The 19,815-nt window shown below is 44.6% G+C and overlaps 1 protein-coding gene across 6 annotated transcripts in view; it reads right to left on the bottom strand.

Annotated features, from left to right (window-relative positions):
- The window catches only part of ZNF618 (zinc finger protein 618), a 161,456-nt gene that overhangs the window by 35,685 nt on the left and 105,956 nt on the right, over window positions 1–19,815 (bottom strand). For 5 of the 6 annotated variants that reach the window (XM_051636475.1, XM_051636474.1, XM_051636472.1 and 2 more), the window contains 5 exons: window positions 11,065–11,154; window positions 9,644–9,679; window positions 8,806–8,883; window positions 7,692–7,781; window positions 337–525 (listed from right to left, as the gene is read on the bottom strand). In XM_051636475.1, the coding sequence (XP_051492435.1) occupies window positions 337–525; window positions 7,692–7,781; window positions 8,806–8,883; window positions 9,644–9,679; window positions 11,065–11,154 (483 nt within the window). The remainder of the gene's footprint in view (window positions 1–336; window positions 526–7,691; window positions 7,782–8,805; window positions 8,884–9,643; window positions 9,680–11,064; window positions 11,155–19,815) is intronic. The other variant, XM_051636477.1, reaches the window with a different exon arrangement.

The raw sequence follows: 19,815 nt of genomic DNA on the forward strand, positions 1-19,815 counted from the left end.
ATGCCTGACAAGCCACTACGACAATCCTTGTCAGGAAGCTCTCCTCAGTTTGCAACACCAGGATTTGGAACAGGGTCATCTGAACCTCACGGTTAGCACAATGCTTAAAACAAACTGACTTGTCACTGGGAAGAAGCTACAAAGCCCTACTCCTGATCCAAATTCTTCACTTACAACGTGCCTAAGGATCTAATCCCTCCAGTGGCTTCTGGGAGGAGCTTTTCTGGGACAGTCATGGATGGAGCAAACTGAGTCCAGGAAGGGTCAAAAGCCAACCCAGGGCAGGACTGGACACTAAGCAGTTAAGAAAGTTGATGGGAGAAAGGCAATTGGTACCTGTAATGGCCTTGCTTCCTGGGGATCCAGAATTTGGAGCGCGGAACATCTGGGACTGGGAGGCGGGCGGGACAGCGGAGGGGCTGCGGTGCAGGAGGGCAGAACAGCGGTTTATTGAGGCCGGTGTTTTTTTGCTGGACTGGCTCGCCTGTGTCTTCACTGTCACGAAGAGTGGAGATCGAGAGAACTCTGGATATGAACACTCAGAACTAGTGCCTGGACAGTCAGTCAGCTCCCAGATCCTGTGTTGCTTTCTAAAAGCCACGCTCCCAAATCCCTTGCATGGGGACCTGCAGCAACTGTGGATCCACTGATCCTGTGTAACAAAACTGGTCTCCCCACTCACCCGAGGGGCAAGGTCCTGAAGCTTGTTAGTTCCCTTCCACACCTTTAACTGTCACGTGACCAACCCATTCCTCCTGCAGCACGAATCACCCCATCCATCCAGGACCTGGCTGAGTGTACCTGCACCTCTGTCCTCCACTTCTGTGTATATAAGAGTGTATTTTCAGAGCAGGTTTCTAACAGAATACTCAAGAGTTCTGAACAGAGAGAACTTTACATCTTTGTTACTTGAGCCTTGCATAAATCCTAGAGATCTCCACCACATTCCTTATCTCACCGAAGGAAAGGGGGTCACTGGTAATGGGAGGGAGTTAGGAGGCTGACTTCTCATCCTGTGAGTCAGAAAAGACCTTTTGGCCCCTGTCTCTAGCCAAGTACTGGTGACATGTGGAGAAATACTGAGTATTGAATGCTCATTGAATGTATCTACATTTTGGTCTCTGCAATGCACAGTGAGGATCACCAGGAATTTTCAATGCCAAAAGTCATATGAAAAACCTTTTTTCTAGGCCACATGGATTTAAAAAAAATTACAAAAATGGAGAAAGAACCTAACAACCCCCTTCATTCCTCAGTGGGCTCTTCCATGGAAATTTGGATACAGCTCCTGAAGTCCAAGTCCCACTCCAACCATCTGCCATGAAGAATCACTAAAGGTTCCCATAATCCACAGCCCGTGCTCTCTGCCAGTAATTTCTACAGAGTAGTATTTTAGGATGCCTAAAGTTGGACAACACGAGCACCTGTTCATCCCATGTAGTGTAATTCAGAAATACTCATCCACACTGAGCAGCTCTCCAGTCTGCCATGGCAACACAATAGCCTGACTCTGAAACAGCTGAGGAGAAAAGCCACCCACTCTGGGACTGGATGCTCATTTCCAAAGTCCCATCAGACATTACAGACAGCAAATGTGAACTGCTTCCATCTTCTCTGTCAGCAGATCCAAGATGACATTGCCTGTAAATGTTAGTGCACTTCTGCAGGGGATCCTGCACTAGATTTTCTCCTAATTTAGGATAGATATTTCTCCTCTGCTTGATCTCTGGCCAGGTCAATAGGCAGGAGGCTTGCTTTTGCTTCCTGTGCTTCCTTTCACTCTCCATCGGTAATCCTGCTCCAGTTGCTGCCAAACTGCCAGTAAAAATGTAGTCAGATATGACCATTTCCTGCTTATGTGTCCTCTAGTTTCCCAAGAGTCTCATTCCCACCAACTGCTGGTTTATTCCCTCTCCATACCAAGAGAAGTAGCAACCAGCCAACCATTCAGTGTCAGAAATGGAGAGCATCATTGGAAACCTCTGCAGTCCAGATACTGCTTTCCGAGATCTAAAGAAAAAAAGTCTCCATGTCATGAAGACCTCCAAAATGACTTCTTATTCCTCCCACCTTATAACAAACAATACGTCAAATTCAGCCCCCAGAGAGAAGGCTGCTCTGTCTGACTCTAGGAAGACAGAGTTTGAGCCAGCAAGGCAACAGACAAAAGAATATTAGTTCTAGCAGTCTGAAGGCTGCTAATAATTCACTGAAAAAAACCCTTTTAGTCTTTATTTAATCAGGTGACAAATCTCCTCTGAAGAGTAACCAAGAGATGATCACATAGCTGCTCTGTTCTGCTCTTAAAAAGTCATCTTCATGGTGGGACTCACTGCCTCAGGCTGATGAAAAGGCCAAGTTCAAGATGTTTCCAAAAATGAAACTACTGAGCTGCTGAATGTTTACAAAAATCTCCTGCCTCAAAATCTGCAGCTAGACAGCAAGACAGGAGATGGCTTTGTGGACAGGTAATCCCGTAACTGCTGCTATGAAGTTCTTCAAACTTTCTCAGAAAGCATCTGAGATATGCCTCAGTTGAAGCTGACATGCTGGAGAAGGAGAGGAATGTAGTGAATAAGTCTCACTGGATGATCTCCTATCACTTGGTAAACTGACTGCACTGTGCTCCAGGGGCAGAGAACAGCACGTGGGGTGCTGAAGAACACAGGTGACACTTCAAAGATGGGGGACTCTGCTTCGACAGCAGGAAGAAGAGCTTGTTCACTGCTGTGCTCTGTCATGATGGCTGTGGAGAAGTCCCCAGGGCCATGGTGCAGCTAAAAAGACTGAGATACTCTTGGGCTGGGCAATCAGGGCATTTCTAAAGGGGATCAGGAAGACAACCTTAGCTCTGAGTTTCCCCACTACAGCCAGTGCTCATGCTTGTCCTTCACAAAGGTGGTTGGCAGACTGGAGAATATTCAGATAAGAGGGCAAGAGGATAAATAAAGGACAAGAACAGCCCACCTGACAATGGAAACACCAAGTCACTCCTTTGGCTTAACTGGGAGGTTGGTGACCATGAAGTGACTGGACAGCAGGCTATAAAAAGGTCTAGCAGGGACAGAAATTTGGTAACTTACTTCACCTTCACCTAGCAAAGTTATAAATAGGATCCAGTGTCTGAAAGCTATAGCTGGATATTTTTAGTCTTAATTTAGTGAGGGTAATAATTAATCAAAATAATTACCTTAAGAAGATGCAGTACTTTCTGTCACTCTTAACAGCAAGAGTCTCTCTAAATAGATACATGAGCAATTAAATCAAGGCAATCCTACAGCATGTGTTACTCTGGTCAGCACACAGATCACAGTTGTCCCTCCTGACTTGCCAAGCTCTGGGAACACCAGGCTGCAGCAGTAAGTAGAAAATCTGGCAGACATTTCAACATGTCCCCCTCAAAAGATACATACACCTACACCCTACCATGATGCACCACCACAGCAGAACAGAGCTCAGATTATCTGACTTTGCTTTTTCCAGGTAAAAATTCTGGCTAATAATTTATGTCTTCCATCTTTTTCAGAAAGATCTTGTCAGGATGCATAAGGAACCACTTGGATGGTTCAGATGGAACTCTATCATCACTTCTGGAGAAAAATACTATCTTTAATGGACATGATGGGCAGTGATTCCTCAACAATGGTCTGAAATCCAATATGCTGAATGGAAATCTCTGCTATTGGAAACAGGTCCTTCTACAGGAAAACCTCAAACTTACGAAATTTAAATGTGCTTCTTTATACAGACAAACAAATATTGCCAGTGGGGCCTGCTGCTACTGCACTGTGGGATCAGAGAGTGGGAAAAACATCTGAACTCACAGATTTCACTCACTGAGATGGAGCAAGCAAAGGCACATGACCTAACTGGAATCTGGATCTGCTTTTTCCCTTTGTTAGGCAGGAGCTGTGTTGAAAATAGATGTGCTACCAAAAAGGATTCCTTTCCCTAAGATAAAAAGCCATGATGGCAGCTGCCTTTAAGAAATACTGTTTAAGGACTTTTGATGAGCAAATTGTATCCCGTGGCCTTCACGACAAGAAAAGGAATTGAGCAGAAGCTTGATGAACTTTCTTGAGCATGTCAGGTATCAGGATGGATGTAGGTCTGCCTGTCCCTTATGGAGCCAAGTATGACCATGGGGCTGGGAGGGCAGAGTCAACAGCCAGGGACCATCCCACAGCCCCTGAGACAGCTCAGCAAGGCAGGACCAGAGATGACAGCCAGGTTCAACTAAAAGTCCAGACTAAAAGGTCCCTGGTCAAGGTGGGAGGTAAATCCACAGCAGGATCAGCTCTGGTGAGGTTAACCAGGGCCAGACACATGCCAGAGATCCTCAGGAAGGTCCAGAGTGATGAGACAGGGATGATATCAAGATGGAAAGTCAGTCAGGTTGGTGTACAGATCAACAGGATTCATGGCCAGGTATGGTCATATCTACAACTTAGCTGGAGACCAACATCCTACAGTGCGGCTTAGACAGGGACTGACAGTCCAGAGCTGAGCTCAATGTGGGTAGAGGCCCCATGTGAAGCTGGTAAGTCATGAAGACCTAGTCACGCACTAAGGGCCTGGACATCACTTTAGATTTTTGCTCCGGACATGGAGAGCTGTGCAGATTTTAGTGCTGTGTGGATTTTTGAAGTCTCACCTCATATTTCCATGACCAGGGAGTCTGTTGCCTCATCTGCAGTTACCAGAAGAGGATGCAGATGCAGTGGGTGCACACTCCTGAACCTGGACTCACCAAGCTAAAACCCATTCTTGGTAGCTTTTCTAGCCAGTCCACATCCCAAACACATTAGGTTTTCTTTGCACTGTAAACACATCATCTCTGAGCAACGACAACAGCCCAGCCACCTGCAAACATGGTTAAACCAGTCCCATTCTACAGAGCAGACTGAGTCTGGAGGAGGACAGAAAGAAATCTCTGAGCCCTCCCCCTGAGCACCTCTGTTCAGAGACATTCCTAAAACTGGGACAATGAATGTGCCTACAATCCACTTTTTTTGGAAAAGCCTTTGACACCCATCTTAGAAAAAGTGAACAGGCTCACAGAAACAGCATCATAATACGTATTTTAAAAGAGTAATAGCCCAGTTCTAAGGATATGAAAAAGCTCCTACTCCTCACCAACAAAAGGGAACTTCTGAAGGAGACATTTGGCATTAACTATTCCAGGGAGCCCCACTGCAGAGCTCTTTTCCAGACAGCAGGTATCTAGCAGCACTGACCAATAATTATCCTGCTAGGTCCTATTGACCCTGCAGGATATGAGCCCTTGTTTTAGCCCATTTTCAATAATTTTTTACCCATTATCACAGAAAACCAGAAAGACAGGCTCTAGAAGGGAAGCTTGCACTGAAGCAGAGACTCAGAAAGCTGAGCTGGGAACACTGAAGTGTTTTCTTTACCTGCTCCCACTACAGCCAATTTTCAAGCACTTGCCTTACAACCACAAGAACGAGATCAGGCTAAAGACACAGTCTCAGCTTAACTTGACTGCAAGGGCATGAGAAAAGCCAGTTGAGCTTTTCAAAGTCATGTGTTTACAGCTGCCTCACAGGACCTTGGTTTATATGAATAGCAGAGTATGAGCTGCAGGAAGGTGGGAGGATGTGCTGGCCAGCCTGCCTCAGGAGCTAATCATGCCCTCTCCTGTATGTTCATCAGGGTTAGTGGTCTGTAAACCAGAAATCTTACTGGTCATAGCAGCTAGGGAAGGGAAAGGTTAAAAAAAAAAAAAAAAAAAGGAAGAAGAAAAGTTTATGGGGAGGGGGTTAAACCTTATTAAGAGATTATCTTGATCTGATCTGAAATGTCCTCATAATTAAAGATATTTGCTGAAAGCACTGGAAACCCATCTGCCATCTCAGTGACTGCTGGTCTAGTCTGCAGCAGGGGCAACTGTTTCTGCTTTCACAGAGGTTACTGCAGAAACCAAAGTGCAAGAACAGTTTCATCCCCAGTATTCAAAACAATGTTGTTCCTCCTCCAAAACTTCTGGTAGCCAAGAAGTGGCCACTGGGACTCTGCAGTTGCACTCTGCACAGGGAGAAGGGAGGTATTTGCCTGGACCATTCCTATCTGCAGTCAGACCTGCAGGGCCCACTTCAGGCAAACACCTCTCAGAGAACAGTTGTTTTTCTTTTATGCTGGAGAGCCTGGCCTGGAACCAGCAGCTGCAGACTGCTACTACAGGGGGTTGGGAGGGTGGATAGATGTCCATAGTGATAAAACTCCTTGAAATGGGAAGTCCTGGGGAGCTAAGAATCTGCTGTTGCTGAGCAGAGATTCAATGTACAGTCCTTATAGCATACTCTCCTCAGCCATCCACACAGGAGTGGAGTAGGGACACCAGAGCCTTGGGGTCTGAGGGATCATCTATATTAGACTTATTATTGACTTACTGCTGATTACCACCAACAGCTTTTATGGGTGCAGGGATGTTTAGGAATAACTGTTATGTGTGCAGTCATAAGCACTGGGTTATCATAAACACCCTTGGGCAGATGGGAGATGAAACCACTAACTTTGTGCTAATGGCAGTGGGGGTATTTTATGCCCTACACCTTCTACTAGGGTCCTGGTCCATCTCCATGCTCCAGAGAACCCTCATGGGAGCTGTCAAGAGCCACCAAACCTTGACCCCCCTTAAAAGTGACAGTATGGTGGACTATGTTCTCGATTTATTTCTATGTCTAAAATCAAAGCTGCTGTATTATAATTACTTAAAAACCTAGCTGAAGCTGAATTTGGTGAGGGAGGAGTGTGTGCTCCCTCTGCCGGCTGCGGACGAGCTGCTAAGGAAACCCACGGAGCTAATGAGCTCAGCTCATTCATCTTCATCATCAGCCAAAACACTGGCAGCTGCATAGACACGGGCAGAGAGGAACATGCTGGCTCACAGCAATAAAGTCCCAACAAAGCACTGGGCAATGCTCTGAAAGAAACAGGAAGTTCAGGGGTAAAGAACTTCCCTGTATACTTTTAAAAGCACCCAAAACCAGCAGGTAGCAAGAATTTCTCTCAACTGTTTTACTTCAAGTTTGCACTGAATTAAACTTAAAACTCATTAAAACCTCCCCTTTTTCTGGGGAGTGAAGATGGTAGTGTCCCTCCAGAGTGCAGACTGTAGTATTGTGCAGTATGCAGAGAACTGCCTTTCCTGAGCTCTGTGATATAAATCCTTTATTGCCTGTGATTTAGTAACAAGCTGCCAAGGTAATTTACATTATTTTGAAAACCAGTTTTAATTCACTGTCTGAAATAATTTCTCAGAAGCTCATTACAAAGATGCTTCTTCCCTAGCATGTAGGTTCACTTATTATTCTAGGGGAGTCTAAAAATTTTGTGCATCACGTTGTTATGTGCACTTTAGGTACCAGAACTTTCAGTTAAACAACAAAATAAAATATCAGGCCCCCAAGGAACATATGTAGAATTGCATGGACTTTGGTAAAACTCCAGTGCCATCACAGACCTAGCAGTAACTGTCCCTCTGAGAGGAGATTCCAGCCCAGCTTTACAGTACCCTGGTCAGCACATGCTCTGTGTCCTGCCAGCTGCAATCCCACAGGTCCAGTGGAAGGAACCAGAAGAATGACACTCTCTCCTGCAACCCCCAGTCTGCCACCAGCCACTGTACATCAGTCTCTAATGAACCAGATCTCCAGCAGGATACTCACTAATGGGTGCGTGCAGCGCCACATGCTCTTGGTAGGGAGTGTAGTATTTGTACTGCTTGCCACAGAATTCACAGGTGTAATTGCCAGTTTCTGTGAAGATAAAACAGAGACCAAGGTCAGGAAGAAGTGCAGCCCTGTCAGACACAGTCACCGACTTCCTTGACTTACTACACACTGGTGGCAAGGTGACACAACTAGAGTATATTCCCCACGCATTTGAACTCCTCTGCTCTGTAATTCATACACCCTTTTATCTCGACAAAAGTTCAAGCCAGTGTCCAAAGTGACAGACCATGCATAAGAGGTTCAGTAGAACTGAACAAGCTACAGGACATTATCCCAAGTAAGTGTGCAAGTAAGTGTGCAAAACCAAGGAGAGATTCCTTTTCTAAAGTCTGTATCACAGATGACACAGTTTTGTCTTCTGGTTACAGAAGTCTTCTGTGCTGTGTGGACAACATTGACAGCCAAACTAGGAAACAAGTTGCCAAGTTTAAGTCTTCCTTATAGACCTTTTATACCAGAATTGTAGCCTTCTCTTGCAGGAGGAGGGGCTTTTCTGCAATAACTGAGCTAATTCCTTCTTTGGGGATATCTGAAAAAATGAAGTAGTGCAGCAACAGACTAACACCTCCTGCTCCTGCCAGCGCTGGGAAGTACAGAACTGACAGCAAGGCAAAGGAAAACCCAGGGTTTCCAAAACAAGAGAATTCAGATAAATGGTTTGGCAACGTCTGGTCCCCTCTTAGTTCCACCCTCATCTGTTTGATGAACCCAGCAGAAAGGCAGTGTGAATGCAACCGTCTGCCAATGGTGCCAATGGACCTTGAGCCCCTCTCTGATGGCTGCCAGCTTCCCTCCCTCCTGAACCTCTTTCCTCTTCTTTTTGCAGAGCCCTTGATCAGAAAACATCACAAAGCTGCATTTCTTAGGGTCAGGGCTGCTGGAGTTTGGTATTCATTTGAACCTAAACAACTCTTTCAGTATCCCTAAGGCCCCAACACCTCTGTGTGACACACTGCTTTCTGGTTTTCCTAGAGGTACTCCAACTAATGCCAGATTTGAAACTCTTGTGCTTTCTCTTTCACACTTGAAGCTGTGTAGTAACTCATACTTGGACCAATCTTCTGGAACGGCTCTGGCTCCTCCTCCTTCACTTCATCTGCTGCTATGACGGCCTGGTCATAGGGGTCTGCAAGAGAACAGAACCAGCAACAGAGCTGACAACACCCTCAGGTTTTCCTTCTACAGCTGCATGGGCACCGAAGGCTCCTGCATCTGAAATGACACTTTGATCTGTAACAGGATTTCAGGACAGGAATTATAAACCAAATGACCCCTCTGTCTGCCTTGTCCCTCTTCCTCCTCAGGTGCCCCAAGCAGATATTACCCCTTTCCAGATCAGTAACATGCCTTGTAGATAAATCATGTTTAAAAAATACAGAGAAAGACTAAACAAACACATTGAATACCCTGGTTCATATTTTCTGCTTTTCTTCCAGTGCATCTCCTGTCTAATGATGTCCCACTGTCTGAAAGAGGGCACAGTGATGCAGTGTGCCAGCAAGTCAGCTAACAAATACTGACCAGTAACTTTCCACCATCTAACAGCACAGCTAGCAACAGATCAGAACCCAACCCACTTTATAAAATAATTTAATTTATGCCTTGAACAATTCACTAAATCACCAGAGACATGAAACACCTGTTTCTTTTGATTTTCAAAAGCCTGATCAATTGTATGTACAACAAAAGCCTGGTACCTACTAGGGCTGGGCATCCACCTACTGGCTGTACATGTTAGGGGAGGGAGAGAGGACACTCCCCTCCTGCTGCAATCAGTGACAAAGCTCCCTTGACTCTTGCAAGTGTAGAATTGGACCTGCTGTGCCTGAATTACTGATTGTTTGAAAAGGTTTGTGAAATAAAGCACATGAAGTATCTCAGCTTACCTGCCCGGTTTTCTGGGGCCCCTTCCACACTAAAAACTAACACAGAATAGAAGAAGGAGGGGAAGAAACAAAACAGAAATTAAATCCTCTTAAATGTCCTTGTTTTCCTCCTGCATTTCACACACTGCTTCAGCATATTTCAGCCCCACAGAATAAACCAGGCTCTGTGCCCCAGTCCCTCCTCTTCCCAGCAGCATTCACACAGGAACTATTTCAGCATGCCCAGCCCTAATATTCTCAGATTCTCAAGGCCTTTGTTCTAACACTAACACAGCCCCACAAGAAGTTCAGATGCACAGTTGCCTCCCACTTGTGTTTGCTGAGATACAACCAGTCCCTGGGAGGAACTGAGACAATCAGTGTCCTTGCAAGACACAAGTGGAAGCTGTTTCTAAAGCCCTCTCATAACCGTAGGCAGAGCTCCCTGAACCATGGCTATGAAGACACATTTCTGAAAGAAGCAGACACGTCCACCCCACAGTGACTTTCATTTAATTTTGGCTCCCCATGGCAGGAAGGGAGCTTGTGGTGGTGTACTGAAAGGTAATGTTGGCTGTTCTGAAGGAACATTCAGATGTCCACACATTTCATTCAAAACCAGCAAATTTTTTGCACACCACGTATTGTGAAAACCACTTGCTTTTCTGAGGCAGTCCAGTCACTCAAAACCTTCTGCATTCCAAGTAGCCTCTTTCTAAAACTCTGCCAGGGCTCCCTCCTTGGCCAAGTGAGGAGCAATACCAACAGGCTTATAGTAGGATACACAAGTGAGGGTTTGGAGTATCTGTGCGCTCTGAGTTGAGGAGCTTCAGATGCCCAGTGAGCAAGGGGCAAGCCAAAGACAGTTATTTCCCCCCTATGTAGAAAAAACAAACACTGTGTCTGGAGGAGGGTGTCTGCCTCTGTCTGAATGTCACCAGCCCAGGCCACATCTACATTCACAAAGGGAAAACTGGCTGGTAAGGTCCACTGACAACTGCATCAGTTCACTACTACAGGGATTAACATAGACAAAGCAGCATTTGTCAACTTGGAAATGTGGTTTCTCACAGAGGAGGATGTTGGGAACAATCTTGTGAAGTCACAAACCAAAAGGCAACGAACTCTTGCCCAGCGAGTAGCCAGACTGACAATTTACCTTGAGGGACTCAGCTCCAGTGCATTACCTATCCAGGAACCTTAGCACAGGCAGGAGGACTGCAAGGACGACAGGTCCCAGCAGAGGGTGTTATTTTGATGCACGCAAAGACAATCAAGTACAACAAACTTCTTGCTGCAGCACAGTGGACTGTGCCTGGGCCGACAGAGGCGAGGGTGCCATGCTGCGCAGTGCCCTGCAGAACCACAGTCCGCCTTCCCAGAGCACACAGCTAGGACTTCTCAGTCTAGTTTGGGTGTCTTAAGTGTCAAACAGTACTCACCATCCACGGCATGTAGGTCTCTGTGTTCTTGAAAGCAGCTATAGTATTTATATTTTTTCCCACAAATGTCACACGTGTACCTAAAATTGTCTGTCGAAAGAAGAAAACAGGCCACTTGAGACACTTGGAGGTAAAAGGCAAATAATGCAGCCACTGCTGCATTACGCAGTTCATCCATCCCAGCAGCTCTGTCAAACCTCCTCTAAGGCATGCAGATAACCACTGCCTCCCAAAGTCCCCTGTGTGCCCCACACTGGATGGTCTGAGGCATATTCCCATTTGCTATTCCCTGTTCACACAGCTCTGGTCTCCAGTGAAGTCTCTGAGGGACCTCAGAGCCACGAAGAGGCAGAGCAGCAGGCCCTGCTGCAATCTCCTTTGGGAGTTCAGGGCTCCAGCAGGCCAGTAGTGATCAGGATGTGGACAAACTGGCAGAGCTAAAGACAGAGCCTACATATGAGCTACTGGAAAGTCTTAAGATGCCAACTACACCATGGACTGGATGCGCCCACACGCTCACACCACACTTGGCTCTCACTGCTGCTCCTCACTAATTGCTAACGGCCTCCAAGATCCAAGATGCCCCCAAGAACGTATAGGCACATTATGAAAAACAAAACCAAAGAGATCCAACAATCCGAAACACACAGGACAGCACGGTGCTCAATGAACAGGAGGACAAATGGAGCCTGGTTTCATGTGTTTGCACACCAGAGCCCTCCCTCCCCTCACCCCAGCAACAACTGACTGCCTCCTCCACAGCTGTGTGGGGAAGACAAGACAGATGCGAAAACATGTGAGATACTTCTGAATTCATTCTGGTCTGAGTAGGGACAACAAATGTCACTGGCTCAGCTATTATGTCAGTGCAAGAGGAAAACTTCACTTGTCAACTTGGTGGTTTTTTTCCATCTTCTGCTGTCTGGCCTACACCTCAGGGTACAGACCGACTTCCATACGTAGTCACCTCACTGCACTCTGCAGCAACCAAGGGCTTGCAAACTAGGTAAAACACATCAGCTTGCCTAGCCACAAAGGATCTTGAAACTAATGTGCTTTACTTCCCAACAGGAACAACAGTCAGCTACCACGGCTCCACGGATGAGCTGCCATTCAGTGAGCTCCCCTGCAGTAGTTCAGTTGTTTGTATTCATGTATCCATAGGATTAGAAAAGTTAAAGCCTTGTTTTTACCTCTTCCACACTGTGTTCAAACACGCCAGACTACGCACATTAAGTGAGCTTTGATTTCACTTCTCAGCAATTTTATTTTAAAAATAAATGAGTATTTTTAGCTAGTAGTCTAATTGCTCATTTGGGTTCACTGCTGCAGTCCATCAGCTTATGGGGCTTCAACACTAAATGAAGAATCACCTTCCACCCCTTTATTCTGCTTGGCAGAATGACAGTAGAAGCTACGATGATCTATAAGAGAAAAATGCCAAATATAAAAGGTGTTAAACAGCCGGGCACTGGAACTTCACTTCTGCTACCAAAAATATTTATATCTTAATCAGAGCATAGCAATGATAACCTAGATCTAAAGGATTTTAAAAAGTCTAGGCTGAACAAGTGAGACAGAGCCCAGGCATATACATGGAGTTGAAAGGATTTGCTGCTTCAGGAGAAGCAGCAAAACATAACTGAAAATGTTCAAGTGATAAAAGCACTTGTAACTACTTGTCATTATACAATCCTATGCAGTCTCCTTCTGTGGTCATACAACAGCACTGAGGGCTTCAGTCTCTCCTAGATCCTTTTTGACAACAAAGAGAATCTCATGATTGCTAGCGAGTATCTTCGAATCAGTTGCAAAAAAACCCAGTCAATTACTAGCAGAGAAAATTCATAATGTGTCAGCAGTAATTAGTCCCACAGTGCTGGGCATCCAAAAGACAAGAAATCAACCTCCTTTCTGAAGTGTAACAAGTCATGTGGTAGATGAACTAAAGACATTTTTTAAAGGAGTCAAAAAAACAGGCACTTTCAACACCTCCATGTGGAGGAAGGAAACTATTACGGCCTTAGTTTGGCAATCCAAGTGCTCCATAAATAAGGAGACTTGTTAGGAAAGAATAAAATTAAATGCTAGAGGCACATCACCTCACAGACTCAGACAGGCATGGCTACTTGTTTTCTCTGGAACTTCAGAATCATTGTGAAGATCTCACTTTCAGCAGTAGAGACCTGAGTAGCCCACACTGGGTATGACCGTTCCCTTCCCTAGGCAGGATGAGGAAATGAAAACATGATAAAAAGTAAAACAACACATCCCAAGAGAAGAGGGTTTTGCTTGTTTCATAAGGGGACTGTTTTCCCTAAGGAAGAATAATCTCCAGAGATTATAGTGAAACAAGCTGTTTTGAGAAGTATTTTTTCCAGCTGGTATTTGTACTAATCTCTTCCTCAACTCTTAAAAGGAGGTACCAGCCAGCAAACGGTGCCAAGTCTCAGGGAGGAGGAGGTGGTGTGCTGGGAATTCAGAAAGCACCAGGAGACTGCTGATGTGTTTACCCTTCCTGAAAAATGGTCAACTCTTCCTGGGCTGCTCCCTAGTCCCAGACTTCTTCCTTCTTAACCAAGGAAGCTGTCTTTCTGATAGACATCAAACACTTGCAGTGCTGCTCCCAGCAGCCACAGCTTTCCTACCAAGAAACTCACTGAGCAGAATGAGTAGTATGCTACTACTTTTCCTGCCCTGGGTTGTAACTGCTTCACCAAGGTAGATGCCACCTGGGGCACCATAGTCAGTATGTGTAACAACACAGGTTTCAACGGGAAGAGCTAGAAGGGACTGAGAATGCTTGGGTGTGCCACCAAGGCCATACTGAAGCTTCCACCCCATAACCTCTGAGGAGGTGGCACCAGACATGGTGACACTCATGCTAGTAAAGTCTGCTGAGATTCAAGCTCTCTCCTATTACCAGGGAGACATCAACACAGTGCAGCTCCACCAAAAGCAAAAAGATGAACAAGCACTATTAGGATTTAAGGAAAAACACAGGGTAAGAGCCTGATTAGCCCACCAGCAATGAGGTTCAGTGCTGCCTCTTATCAGTATTCAGGGAACAGTCCTGCAGGACACATCCTGCCGCAAGCTGAGTGATCACCATATCAAACTGCTGCAAACCTAGATTTTCAAAATGCTTAAAAGAGATCCAGCTAAAAACCAAATGCCAGCAAATGTAATTCCTCCTTCACACTCATGAGTCTCTCCTAGGGGAGCAGAGATCCCAGAAAGAAGTCTGAGGAATGGAAAGGGCTGAACATGAGCCAGCAGTGTGCCCAGGTGGCCAAGAAGACCAAGAGCATCCTGGCCTGCATCAGGAATAGGGTAGTGAGCAGAAGTAGGGAGGTGATTTGTGCCCCTGTACTTGGCACTGGTGAGGCTGCACCTCAAGCACTGTGTCCAGTTCTGGGCCCCTCACTACAGGACCACACTAACTTGAGGGGCTGGAGAGTGTCCAGAGAAGTGCAACCCAGCTGGTGAAGGGTCTAGAGAACAAGTCATATGACGAACAGCTGAGGGAACCGGGGATGTTTAGTTTGGAGAAGTTTAGTTTTGAGGGGAGACCTCATTGCTCCCTACAGCTCTCTGAAAGAAGGTTGTAGTGAGGTGGGAGTTGGCCTCTTCTCCCAGGTAAATAATGTCAGGATCAGAGGAAATAGCCGTGTTCCAGGTTCCAGTCAACAAAAAAGCAGGGGAAAAAAAAAAAAAAAGAAAAAAAGAGGGCAGTCTGGACAGCAGGACTTGTCCTGCTCCATGGACAGGGTGACACCTTTACACCAGGTTTGAGAGCAGGAAAAGAGACCAAACTCCAGGAATTCTATATTCCTGGCTCACCTTGGGAAACAAAGTTTCCCAAACGGTTCATCAAGGAGCATCTCTGAAGGGGGAGGCTGGATTTCTTACAGTCAAGCCCACTGCAATACATTTACCTGTCACCTCTCTATTTGAGGGTGTGATGCTTCTCCCCCCAAACAGGCTGAGTGAGGATTATGTGACAAAGAAGTATCAGCATCGTCCCTTTAGTCATGGCCAGTGGATGATGGGACAGTCCATGGGATGCTCTGATGCTCAGTTTCACATTCCTTAACTGTTTCCTGAAAATCTGCTGGCAAATGGTGGAGTCCTTGTGAGTCCTGGTGGTGATAAACAGAGAGGGCTGGAGCTGGTGAATATTTGGCTGTGTAGGAGTACTGAAGAAAGCATCATCTTTCCTGGGAAGTCTGTCTCACTGAAAGGAATCACAAGAAACTCCAGCACTGCTCAGTGAGATCCAAAGCCACCTCCACCTAAGCCACATTTTGCAAAGGAACAGGAAAGGCTGGCATTTTCTGAGATGTGACACATGCCACTAGCAAACACCTTCTTCTGAGCCGTGTCCGGCACAGGCTCCTGAACAGCCTACCCAGAATAAGACTCAGAGTGCAGCTACTGCTTCCTTACAACATATTGGGAGGAAAAACATCTAGAATCCTCACTTGCTTCTGTGGCTTCCACCCAGGGCAGCACAGAGAGACCTCTGGAGAGAAGCTGCTTCTCCCTCTCAGCAGCCAGATGGGCACCTGGAGGGAAAGGAACACATTTATGGCTTCCTAAGCTAGCAGGGTAATCTCCAGGCAGGTTCACAGACAATTACTTTGACCTGAGCCTTTGGGGTGGCTTCCTTCTGGATGCTGGACTGGCACTTGAGGAGAATAAGATGCAAGTCTGCAGACAGGAGCTTGCTGCCTGTAGACTCCATCCACTCCTCATCCAAACTGTGTTCTTGCACAGAATGAGCTTCACACCTGTGTTTTACAGCCAAGTAGAGTTGCCAGTAAAATCAGTTACAAACTACACCAGAGCTCAACTTAGAGGTGTCTAATGGTAAAATTCCTTGAAAAGGGAGAAGGACTGAGCCCAAAGTCAGCAACAACCACTTAAGAGGATTAAAGTATCCAGAATTACATTTGTAAGTATTAAATAATAATAAAATCCAGAAATTTGGAAAGGACAGAAACCCTCACACACAAAGGCACAAGCCAGATCCTAAGTGGGGGCTAGGAAAAAACCTCCCCTGTGGGCAAACTATTCCAAGATCACTCATTCATGATCATTTACTTCCTTTCCACAAACATTTGGCCTTTGTGAGGAACACAGGAGACATCCTGGCACACACACTGGCCTAACCTAGCATGGTGCTTCCTATGCTTCTCCAAGGGGGGTCCTTAGGCTGCAAACTACCAAGCCAAGAAAAAGTTCATTTCAAACCCTCACACAGGGGGCCCAAATCCCTTGAAAATACCAAAAAGTGGTGCAAGATCTTAACTCACCTTCAAGTTAGTAAGGGGCTAAATGACAGCTGAGAGGGCATGGAGCCACATGCTCATGCCTGGCTTCTCAGTGAAGCATTTCAGAGCTTAGTCCCAGCTCCTGAGAAGAGCTGTTGCAGATACAACAGGACTGACTTCACCTTACAGCATTTTTAAGCTGCTTTCAAGGAGGTGGCCAGTAAATTCTATGAATTCTGTGATACTTTATCCAAACCACGTGTCAGCTGAATGTATTAACACGATGGAGATTTAAATGTAGACCATCCAGGGCTGTATGTAATCCCTCCAGGTTTGAAAACTTGATGACAGAGTAGCAGGAAATTCCACCCAGAGGGGAAAATCCTGAATTAATTTCTGAAAGACCCTCTTGTTTATAATAGTCTGATGGTCACATAAAGTAATTTTTTTTACAAACATTTTGGGGAAAAGATGGATGTTGAGAGAGAAAAGACTTCCCAGGTGTTCTCAGGATGTTACACTTCCTTCTCCCACAGTTTTAAGTATGATAAAGTTGAATACAAATGACAAATATCAGCAATTTAAATAAAAAATACTCTGGTGTTTTATGATTATCCCCAAAATCAGCCTTATGAACCAGGATATTCAGGCTCCATTACAAAATTCAGTCACACCAGACAATATAATTAACACCAGCAGATCTAGTTTCATACTCCTTCATTTTGGTATCACTTTGCAGCAGTGTTGGATTCTTTTTTGTTGAAATTGTAACTAAGTGTAAGATACAGAATGTTGAAAAGAGAGATTCAATTGGGCAATGAACAGATTCAACCTTGTATAATTAAAAAACTTAGGTATATTTATAGAATCATAGAATGGTTTGGGTTGGAAGGGACCTTAAAGATCATCTAGTTTCAACCCCCCTGCTATGGCAGGGACACCTCCCACTAGATCAGGTTGCTCAAGGCCCCATCCAACCTGGTCTTGAAGACCTCCAGGGAAGGGGAATCCACAACTTCCCAGGGCAACCTGTTTCAGCATCTAACACCCTCACAGAAAAGAACTCTTTCCTAATGTTCAACCTCCTAACCTGTACTTGTACATACCTAATTTGTTGATGCAGTAAGATTTATCTTCTGTATCAATAAGGATGGTGAATCTCTTAAGTGAAAATTCAACTCAGCCCACATTGTGGAGTTATGCAAAACAGACAGTAAAGGCCATTTTATCTTAACCTCCTTTTGGAATCAAACAGTTTGGCTGGAAATACACACCACTTATCTACTTCACAACTGTTTAGATGAAATGATGTAGCACTGATAGTTTCATTCAGGAAAAGGAAGCCTCATCTTGACTTCTTCCTACTCATCTGTCTGTAACTAGAAATTTTGCTCTTACTGTGATTTCCAGATGGGAATTAAGAGGGATTATCTCTGCCTAGTTTCCAAAGTGGAAAGGAAAAGTGACAAGTTAAACGACTGAGCAGCATTGAAGAAGAAGAGATTCTAGCTCCATAAAACTTTATAAAGAATAAAATAAGCAGAACCCTCCTCTCTACAATCACCCAAGACAATCAAGAACTCTAACCCTTCTGCTTAGGTTGAAAGGAAGAGGTCTTAAGATGGTAATTCTTGTATTGCTCTGCCTTTCCTGGTTATGAATACCCTTAGAAGTTACAATACTGAGAACCTAAATAATTAAAATACTTTAAGTGTTCGGGGGTTTTTTTGTGTGCTATTCAGGTTCAGCATCGTTGAAATGCCAACAAGAAGCTCAACAGACAAAGGTTCAGGCTGAGCGAAGAATCTGGAATAATTAATGGCATTGTTCACCTTTTCTGTGGCTAAACTTCAGCTCATGTTGGAAGATGGAAAGTGTATTCCTTCATAATGAGCAGTGGAGGGATGTATTTCAATCTTCAATAAAGCTCTCCTGGCATTTTCAGGACAAACTGATGGATGATCAGAACGCTCTTGATTTACTATAATTCTTATCCTTTTTTATTAGAATAAATATATTTATCCATCAATTCTGCCTAAGAACACTGTAAGAGATTTGTTGTGAAGTATTCACATCCAGATCTCTGTAAACTTGCTCTGTTTGGTCAGAATCTGGGAAAGGGGCAGAAATTTAATACTTATGGATATGTTAGCAATACTCTGTGTAAGATCGTGTGAAGAGAACAGATTTACAGACAACCTGAAAATCTCCTTTTCTAAAACCTTAGATTAAAACTACACACAGAGCAAATTATCCTCTCCAGAGCTACAGAACGGCAAGATTTGCGTGAAGTTCCAAACCTCCAGCACGACTGCAGGTGTGTCATGCTCCTCAGCACACCTTGTGTGGTTATAAGGCAAGACACCCAACAGGATGCCCAAGTGAGAAAAGTCAAAAAGAACCCTTAGAGTAACAGTGAGCTCAGAAGAACAACATAAAATTTACTCTTTTAGAAGACAAGGCCAGGAACTTATTTTTTTCACCCAGCCTCAAAAAAGACATTGGTGCTGTACTGTGAAGGCATGGGCTCAGACCTAGCAAACAGCAGCAGAGAAAGGCAAGAGAAAATCTGATAAACTGTACTGATAAGCTCCCTCCCATTCCAGTTCTGCAGTGAGAGAATGTAAGAGCGAGACAGGAATAACCTGTGTTAAGGTTCAACAGACAGCACTGCACCTTGCCAAAAAAGTCTTCTTCCAGGGAAGATGGATGACCCCAGCCCCAGAGCTGCAAAGAAAGATGCGTTGGTGAAAGGAACAACTGCAGCACTGAAGGAACACATCTCATGCCTTAAGGTCAAATTTTTTTTTGCACTGTAGATCCCAGAACTCAATTCCGTATTATTTTCTTGCTGTCCTCCTCATGCACTGAAATTTATCATTCTTGGTCTCAGCCCACTGGTCATTTAAATTTGAAGATGAACATATCCATCTAGTTGTTAAGCAAATGGGAATCTAAAGAGGCTTTACCTACTTAAAATGCAAACACTTTAGAAAAATAAAATCCATTTTTATAGCTCTCCCCAAGGAGCAAGAAAATTATTAAATAAGAATATTGGAAGAATTAATCACAAAACTGTAATGACTAACTCTTCATTTTGGCATGTGTACGTGGGTGTGCACACACACACATTTACATTAGGCTTTTACTATATCAGGCATTAGTATGTTTTACCAAACACAACAGTGGAACTTCCCATTTTTTGCTGTTACCCCCCCAAAAAAGTAAAAAGAAATAAAAAGCTAAAATTTACCTGAAGGAAACACTAAGGTTACAAATTTGAATATTAAAAAAAAAAAAATCAAGAAATTTAGATGCTAAAGGTTCTTCCTTAACCTTAAATTACCACCAGTAAAGCACATACAGATCTTTCCATCACTAGTCAGAACATTAAAATCACCATATCCTGTATGCTTAAAGTCTGGCTCGGCAAGAAATCTTAATTTTGAATATATTAATTTTATGGCTGAAATTC

This window comes from Apus apus, chromosome 19 (genome assembly GCF_020740795.1).
Source record: "Apus apus isolate bApuApu2 chromosome 19, bApuApu2.pri.cur, whole genome shotgun sequence".
Lineage (NCBI taxonomy): Eukaryota > Metazoa > Chordata > Aves > Apodiformes > Apodidae > Apus > Apus apus.